At 40.1% G+C, this 9,269-nt stretch overlaps 1 protein-coding gene and 2 pseudogenes across 2 annotated transcripts in view; all 3 read right to left on the bottom strand.

Moving 5' to 3' along the window:
• The window catches only part of LOC110068536 (neurocalcin homolog pseudogene), a 14,444-nt pseudogene extending 5,441 nt beyond the window's left edge, over positions 1–9,003 (bottom strand). Inside the window, exon 1 of the transcript XR_016208849.1 lies at positions 8,882–9,003. The product of XR_016208849.1 is annotated as a neurocalcin homolog pseudogene (transcript). The remainder of the gene's footprint in view (positions 1–8,881) is intronic.
• LOC149109633 (uncharacterized) lies at positions 420–2,934 on the bottom strand (annotated as a pseudogene).
• Positions 4,740–6,840, bottom strand: LOC149109632 (uncharacterized). Its single transcript, XM_089294759.1, has one exon. The coding sequence runs from the start codon at positions 6,495–6,497 to the stop codon at positions 4,782–4,784; it is 1,716 nt and encodes a 571-aa protein (XP_089150885.1). The 5' UTR covers positions 6,498–6,840; the 3' UTR covers positions 4,740–4,781.
• Positions 9,004–9,269: the final 266 nt, after the last annotated feature.

Here is a 9,269-nt window from a genome sequence, read left to right as displayed (position 1 = left end):
GTTTATTACAGTTTGATCATTTATAAAACGCGTTCTGTAGATGTGTTAACAGGCTAGCTGTTTGTCGAATTGCGATAATTAAATGGTCCAGTTTCCTCTGCATTTTAGTTGGTGTGCATTTGTTGTTTTTTGCTAGTTGAATTGCTAACCGAGTGGCATTTTCATTCCAGCCCTTTTCTTTAGAGAGTCCGCTGTTCTTCCGTCTTGAAATTGGAAATCGTCATCTCTCAAAATAGCAGTCCACTGTCCAAACCCGTACTTAGTTATCCCTTCCTTTAGAAAATCGTCCTCTTCTTTTGTGAATTTCAAAACACGACGAATGTTCCTCTGAGAGCGCAAGATTCTTTTAGGCAGGGCGTCCTTATTGGGGGAGGAGTTGATATTTTGTACTCTTCCAACTGAAGGCCCGGCGTCGGAAGTTGAATCTCCGAGTCTTGCGTGGACGTCCTCGTCCACCTCTGAACCCTTGGCACCTTGAAGTTTTTGTAGGCACTCGTGACCCTTCAAAGCAACTTCACGGGATCGTTGCTTTTGATAGTGAACTTTGGCAACAGCAGAGCTGTGTTTTTGGTCTTCCGACAAAATCCTCTGCTCCTCGCTAGTGAGCTCATTGAGGCTCTGCGTTTCAACAATTTGGCGATAACGCGTGGGATGGATGTACTTTCCAATTGCATCAAACACCAGTTTGCTCATGATCTCCCCCAATTTACCATGTTGGCCCCCATTTCTGTTGACGAGAACGAAATCGCACTGGGGTTTAAGCAAAGGTCTGACGTTCGAGATGTAGCCATTGAGAACTTGCATGTTTGCATCGGTCAGGATCAAAGAATCAAATCCATACTTTCCAGCAGTCTTGAACGTTTTCTGATCAATGAATCCACCCTTTTCCTTAGCTGTAGCAATCATGTCCACCGTCAAATATTGATAAGTCATGGGACGCGACCCCTTCACTTTGATGAACAGATACATGGCAACGAATTTCGTGGCAAATGTCAAGTCTGAAGGGTTAACTTGAGTTGGACTCGATTTGCAAATCTTCATGGTATTCTCGTAGCGCGGCAGATGGAATTTCACCACCTCCAACAACTCCTCCATTGTTGCCCAATGGCCTCTCGCTTCTAGTGTTCGATGTCTAAATCTTGTGTCCACTGCAATCTCATCATCTTAGCAACCGTCTTTCGCGCTCTTTTGAGGTACAGCTCTGTCGTAGAGAACTTTCTTAGAACTGCTTCTGATGCGCCATGAAGTTTTCTGAAGTCGATCAATTCAGAAATAGCATCTATGTAGCCCAAACGCCCACCATGACCGAGCTTACATTCATCTTGTAAGTAGTCGATAAATTTAAACAACAGATTTGGAGAACACAAACTAAAGTCGACCACTTCAAACGTTAACTCCTCTTCATCTTCACAGCAAAATCTAAGAAACTTGAAGCACCTTGTCACTATCTGTTGAGCGGCACGATCTTTCTTACAACCGCCAGCACTTCCTGTCAACCATTTCGTGAATACTTCGCCAATGTTACATGATAATGGAAATGAAGAAAGTAACTTCACGTTGTGCTTTGTGGTCTCGCTTGTCTCATCTTCATTTCTTCCAATCGTCAGCGACTTTGTTACTTGTTTAGAATCGGGCCTTTCGTCAAAATAAAAGAACCAACTGTGTTTAGTGCTAACGTGTTTTCTACAGCCTCTCTGACTTTGAAATCCATCATGTTCACACTCTTGTATCGGGCAATGGTAAAAGCTGTCTGCTTCATCCTTTTCCAAGTGAAGCCGCTTTGGTTTGGGTGATGCTCCTTGGACATCTGACCAATTGACTTTGCACTTCTTGCTCATTTTTTCCCTTTAAACAACATGTGGCTAGCACAATCGCCTTTAAATCTTAGCCGAAACAAAAGGACGTTTCAACTTGCCAAAACATGCCCTTGCTTGCCCACACTCATTACTATTGTGTAAAATTCATGACAGTGAGATACAACCCAAACTTGCCCAGGCAGGTCTGTACACGCCTATTCAGTGACACAATACATAGTTAACGGATCGATAAATCGGAACAATAAAGTCCAAAACTTGTTCCTAATGACCAATTTCGGAACAATATATTCCATTCACAGATAGCAAAATCGGAATAACACAGTCTTTCTTTATTAATTTCGGAACAATGTGTTCCACGCACAAATAGGAACTCGGAACAAAACAGACCTAATTTATCAAGTTAGGAACAATGTGTTCCATGCACAAATAGGAACTCGGAACAATACAGACCCAATTTATCAAGTTAGGAACAATGTGTTTCATGCACAAATAGGAACTCGGAACAAAACAGACCCAATTTATCAAGTTAGGAACAATGTGTTTCATGCACAAATAGGAACTCGGAACAAAACAGTCCTAATTTATCAAGTTAGGAACAATGTGTTCCATGCACAAATAGGAACTCGGAACAAAACAGTCCTAATTTATCAAGTTAGGAACAATGTGTTCCATGCACAAATAGGAACTCGGAACAAAACAGACCCAATTTATCAAGTTAGGAACAATGTGTTCCATGTACAAAAAGGAACTCGGAACAAAACAGTCCTAAATCACTCATTTGGGAACAATTTGTTCCACTTGCAGTTGACAACTCGGAACAAAATGTTCTTGTCTTACGTTACAGTGAACGCTATGTTCCTACTCTGTAAAAAGCTGGTCCTCTTAAGGTTAATAGGAACACAAAAATGAGGAACGCTCGATCCCAGAGGAACGTTCCTTTACAAATATCGGAACAGCCGAAAAAACTTAAAATTTGTGAAAAATAAACCAACAAGTTCAGCTTTAAAGCTAAAAAAGCATCTATTAAACGTTTAGGTAAAATAGAACCAAGCTTCAAAATCTAGAGCACTTTGATGTTCTCGAAGGCAGTAAAATAAACCCTGTAAAAATTTTGGGAAATGTACAGGATCGTTTCCCAAATGTCCTCGTTCCTTTTGCTAATTTTCATTAAATCTGTTAAGTCTTAGATATCATATCATTTCATTGTCGCTCCATGGCGTAAAAGCATTTAGAAGTTGAACTGCAATTTCCCAGTCAATATAAAATTGAAAAACAGCAACGTTGTTGGATTTTGAAACAAAGTTGAAAAATTAAAGGTAAACGGTCCAAACTGTTCTCTCACAAGAAGACACTTGCCTGAGACATGGAAGGGAATGACTAAGTTAAATCTATCAATGTTTCAAAATCCGTGAAATCCGTCTTTTCCGCCGTGTTTAGTAAAAAGTTTCACTTAACTGCCTCCCAGTACTGGAAGTTTCCACCGAAGGTTTTTCCTATTAATGGCGGAAAGGACGGATTTCGCGGATTTCGCGGATTTTTTCAATTGGTTTTATTTAATTCTTCTCTTTAAGACTGTAAGTAAAATATTAGTAATGATATATTATAATATATTATTTATATTATACTTACAGTTTTAAAGAGAAGATTTAAATTAAATTAAAAAATCCGCAAAATCCGTAAAATCCGTCCTTTCCGCCATTAATAGGAAAAACCTTCGGTGGAAACTTCCAGTACTGGGAGGCAGTTGGATCAAACTTTCTTGTAATCACGGCGGAAAGGACGGATTTCACGGATTTTGCGAAAATGTTCAGATTTGTTTTAATATCTCTTTGCAAAACTAAAGCATAACATTTTGCACTTTTATCCTTTGGCCTTTGAAATACAAGATTTTACTTATCTCTGGTTTCTATATTCTGTTTCAACTGTTTTTATTGAACCACATCCCACATTTGCGGTGACATAGAAAATGTTACATCTTTCTTCAAAAGCCAGTGACACTGATACGTCGCTTTCCTACCTTCCCCAACATCAAGATGAGAACTGTCTCAGTTTATTTATTCTTGTTCGTGTTTTTAACATGAGTCGTAATAATTGTGTGATACACGATGAAAACACGCCGCTGTAGATAATATTTTCTCAACTCTTTTCGCTTGCCTCATTAGTTCTGGTTGATGTTGTTGATAGCACCTACTGGGACCATGAGTAGACATCATTTCCTAAATTCCTCTCACACGAATTTACCGTCACTGTGGCTTGTTAATCGAGTTTATTGTTTGGTGTAAAATAACTGTTGATTGCTGACCAGTGCGACAAAAAATGGCATCGACATGAAAATTACGTGGCGAGAAAAGTCGTCTAGAAAACTCACTGGAAAGCATCAGCAACATGCACATGAGACGGACGAGGAGCAGAGTATTTTCATCACTCAGCAGTGTAATGGAGTGGATGAGACGGAAGAGGTACAGAGTATTTTCATCACTCCTCTTCCGAACACAAGTGGTGCGTCTGTGCCTCATTCAAGCTTCAACGACTGTGCAGTCTCTGCTGAACTACTTCGAGCTAGTACTTCTAACAAAAAGAAGCGAAAGAGGCAATCCAGCAGTCAACGAGCAGTCAAAAAATCCCAGAACGTTCTAACTCGATACTTTACTAGTCAAAAGTAAAAGCGGTTTTATTTCCTCGTAAGATAGGCCGTAGGGTGGTCTTTTTCAGTAGTTTGATAATTTTCCACATCAAGTAAATAGAATTAGGCACTCAGAACGCTACATGTACCTACGATAACTCGTTACAAGAATAGACTTTTGTATCCAAGAAATTAGAGTTTATTACAGTTTGATCATTTATAAAACGCGTTCCGTAGATGTGTTAACAGGCTAGCTGTTTGTCGAATTGCGATAATTAAATGGTCCAGTTTCCTCTGCATTTTAGTTGGTGTGCATTTGTTGTTTTTTGCTAGTTGAATTGCTAACCGAGTGGCATTTTCATTCCAGCCCTTTTCTTTAGAGAGTCCGCTGTTCTTCCGTCTTGAAATTGGAAATCGTCATCTCTCAAAATAGCAGTCCACTGTCCAAACCCGTGCTTAGTTATCCCTTCCTTTAGAAAATCGTCCTCTTCTTTTGTGAATTTCAAAACACGACGAATGTTCCTCTGAGAGCGCAAGATTCTTTTAGGCAGGGCGTCCTTATTGGGGGAGGAGTTGATATTTTGCACTCTTCCAACTGAAGGCCCGGCGTCGGAAGTTGAATCTCCGAGTCTTGCGTGGACGTCCTCGTCCACCTCTGAACCCTTGGCACCTTGAAGTTTTTGTAGGCACTCGTGACCCTTCAAAGCAACTTCACGGGATCGTTGCTTTTGATAGTGAACTTTGGCAACAGCAGAGCTGTGTTTTTGGTCTTCCGACAAAATCCTCTGCTCCTCGCTAGTGAGCTCATTGAGGCTCTGCGTTTCAACAATTTGGCGATAACGCGTGGGATGGATGTACTTTCCAATTGCATCAAACACCAGTTTGCTCATGATCTCCCCCAATTTACCATGTTGGCCCCCATTTCTGTTGACGAGAACGAAATCGCACTGGGGTTTAAGCAAAGGTCTGACGTTCGAGATGTAGCCATTGAGAACTTGCATGTTTGCATCGGTCAGGATCAAAGAATCAAATCCATACTTTCCAGCAGTCTTGAACGTTTTCTGATCAATGAATCCACCCTTTTCCTTAGCTGTAGCAATCATGTCCACCGTCAAATATTGATAAGTCATGGGACGCGACCCCTTCACTTTGATGAACAGATACATGGCAACGAATTTCGTGGCAAATGTCAAGTCTGAAGGGTTAACTTGAGTTGGACTCGATTTGCAAATCTTCACGGTATTCTCGTAGCGCGGCAGATGGAATTTCACCACCTCCAACAACTCCTCCATTGTTGCCCAATGGCCCCTCGCTTCTAGTGTTTCGATGTCTAAATCTTGTGTCCACTGCAATATCATCATCTTAGCAACCGTCTTTCGCGCTCTTTTGAGGTACAGCTCTGTTGCAGAGAACTTTCGAAAGACTGCCTCTGATGCGCCATGAAGCTTTCTGAAGTCGATCATTTCAGAAATGGCATCTATGTAGCCTAAATGTCCACCATGTCCAAGCTTGCATTCGTCTTGTAAGTAGTCGATAAACCTGAACAACAAATTTGGAGAACACAAACTAAAGTCCACCATGTCAAAAGTCAACTCTTCCTCGTCTTCACAACAAAATCTAAGAAACTTAAAGCATCTTGTCACTATTTGTTGAGCTGCGCGATCTTTCTTGCAACCGCCACCACTTCCAGTCAACCATCTCGTGAATACTTCGCCAATGTCACAAGACAATGAAAATGAGGGAAGTAACTTTCCGGCATGTTTTGTAGTCTCACTTGTTTGATCTTGAATTGTGTTCACCATTGGAACATTTCTTGCTACCTTTAGCGAATCTGTGGTTTCTTTCGAATTGGGCTTTTCATCGAAATAAAAGAACCAACTGTGCTTGGTATTAACGTGTTTTCTGCACCCTCTTTGACTTTGAAATCCACCATGGTCACACTCTTGTATTGGGCAGTGATACAAGCTGTCGGTTTCATCCTTTTCCAAGTGAAGCCGTTTTGGTATGGGTGATGCTCCATCGATATCCGACCAATTGACCTTGCACTTCTTGCTCATTTTGCCTTTTGAAGAGCATTTGGCCAACACGATCTCCTTTAAATCTGACCCATAACCAATGAGCCGATGACAAGCAAAGGAACTGCATATATGTTTGTATTTGCCAAGTCATGCCCTTACTTGCCCGCCCTCATTACTATTGTGCAAAATTCATGACAGTGACATGCAACCAAACTTGCCCAAGCAGGTCTGAGCGCGCCCTATTGTTTGCCTTACAAAGTACACCTCCATTTGGGAACAAAATAGGAATGCGCAGAGAAATGGTCCGAAATCTGGTCCCAAATGACCAATTTGGGAACAATATGTTCCATTTACAGATAGGAACTCGGAACAAAACAGTCCTATACTTCGTAATAAGTGGCCAATTTGGGAACGAACTGTTCCATTCACAGATGGGAATTCGGAACAAAAATATCAATTTGGGAACGGTATGTTCCATTGGCAGATGAGAATTCGGAACAAAACAGTCCTAATTTACCAATTTGGGAACAATGTGTTCCATCAACAGATAGAAACTCGGAACAAAACAGTCCTAAATGACCAATTTGGGAACGATGTGTTCCATTTACAGATAGGAACTCGGAACAAAACAGTCCTAAATGACCAACTTGAGAACAATGTGTTCCATCAACAGATAGAAACTCGGAACAAAACAGTCCTAAATGACTAATTTGGGAACAATGTGTTCCATCAACAGATAGAAACTCGGAACAAAACAGTCCTAAATGACCAATTTGGGAACAATGTGTTCCATCAACAGATAGAAACTCGGAACAAAACAGTCCTAAATGACTAATTTGGGAATAATGTGTTCCATTTACAGAGGGGACCTCGGAACAAAACAGTCCTAGTTTACCAATTTCGGAACAATGGGTTCCATGCACAGAAAGGAACTCGGAACAAAACAGTCTTAATTTATCAGTTTGAGAACAATATGTTCCATTTACAGTTGGGAACTCGGAACGAAAGTTCCTCTTTTACACTAGAGTGAACGTTTGGTTCCTACCATGCAAAAAATCTGGTCCTCTTATAGTCAATAGGAACACAAAAACGAGGAACAGTCGATACTTGAGGAACGTTCCTTTTGGAATGTAGGAGCAGCCAACAAAACTTAAAATCAGCGAGAAAACGAGGCAAAGGCTAAAGAAAAACTCAAAAAAGCGTAAATCGAGCGCTTAGGTGAAAAGGAAACAATCTTTAAAAACTGGTGAAGTTTGTTTCGCTCAAAGGCGGCGAAACACGCCATGATAAATTTTTGGGAAATGTAAGGGAAGAAATACGGACCCAAAATAATTGTGAAGCCTACAAAGAGTAGGCATAATTACTAAAGCTAAAGCAACTGTAATTAAAAGATATTAATGAGACAGATTCGCTCGAGGATAAATTGAAAGGAATTGAATAATTAGTGTCACTTACATTGTTATAGGCCTCGTAAAACATAGTTAAAAATTAATCATTTTAAGTGCATTCCCTCGAGCCAACTAAGACAAAACCTTTCGCCTCGCAAGTTGTTATCGAAGACTAGAAATACAAAATTCAACCCTCACTCACATTTCCAAGCGATTACACTTGGATCCATTATAGTAAATGTATAGTAACGCAACCTGCCCTGAAACCCGAATAGCAACAGTTCCGTCCCTCAATGAACATTGAACAAGGGAGAAGTTAAGTGGATAAGCTTGCGCTGTAGAAAAGAATGACGGTCATAAAAAACTGATAATACCGACAAATGTTATTCAACCGAGAAAACAGTCGGAAAAAAACTGTTCTGTCATGATTCGCTGCGTATAATTCAAAATTATTCAACTTTGTTCTTGTTCAAAAGCAGTAGATCTTTAATTTCAGTCACGGAGAAAAGTACTCAACAAATAATTCCCCAGATGATCGTTAATCAGAAGTGTTATGTACAGGAACTTCAAGGTGTTCTTGAGTGACATGCTTTAGGGATTGTATTTGCTCGACAGTGCGTGTTTTCCGATGCTGTTATTAAAACATGAGTTACTAACGAGTTGAAAAACAAAATATCGATGACAGTAAAGCATTCTGGAAAGAACGAGATCGAGTTCTCCGAAGCTGATGACTTGCAATTTGAAGCTCGCACGATTTTGATTAAAATTTAAACCAACTTTACTTATTCCAGTTAACTTGAAGTGAAAAAAATGCGTCGAGTAAGGAGTCATGCACAGATGAAACTAAGGTCGATTTGTAAGTTATATTTTCACATGGTTTTTACCTTCTTTAGCCTGTACCGACTCTAAACATCTGGCTGTTTTTTAACCCCATGTTTGCGATAGTCTACAAAAATCTCGCCAGCTGCCTTCACTGAATTTAAACGGGAAATAGTCCCAATACAATGTAACGAAAAAAAAATTTCTCTCCCTCACCTTTTTTCAGCTATACGTCTTGACGGAAGAGTTTGAATTCTTACAGAGAAAAACCACTGGAAAACGGACGTCTTAAATGTTTTTACACCAGTGGCAATGGAGAAGAAATTCACACAGTTTTAGTTAATGGCTTAGTTCGGTTTTGGGTTTATTGTCATGAGACAAGAAAAGCCGATTGGTTCGTCTGCCATTGTTTGAAAAACTTTTATTTTATTCTTTCACACTCCTGTGGCTTGGGAAACAATTCGACCGCTATTAGCACGTACATAAAAGTGCTTCTGATCCTATTTAGGACTTCAGTCTTAATGAGAAACTAATTATACCTTTGTAAAGGCATGACCGGCAAAACAACTGTATTGGTTACTTGGGCTAGGACTTGCTGTCACAG

The sequence above is a fragment of the Orbicella faveolata genome, unplaced genomic scaffold (assembly GCF_042242905.1).
Source record: "Orbicella faveolata isolate gen_17 unplaced genomic scaffold, um_ofav_v1 contig_25, whole genome shotgun sequence".
Classification (NCBI taxonomy): domain Eukaryota; kingdom Metazoa; phylum Cnidaria; class Anthozoa; order Scleractinia; family Merulinidae; genus Orbicella; species Orbicella faveolata.
The sequence above is the reverse complement of the archived record's forward strand: the minus strand, read 5'-3'. Positions and strand labels throughout refer to the sequence as shown.

What these genes read in the sequence shown, in the direction of transcription:
- LOC149109632 (XM_089294759.1), bottom strand. Translation starts at nt 6,497, where the DNA reads ATGAGCAAGAAGTGCAAGGTCAATTGGTCGGATATCGATGGAGCATCA.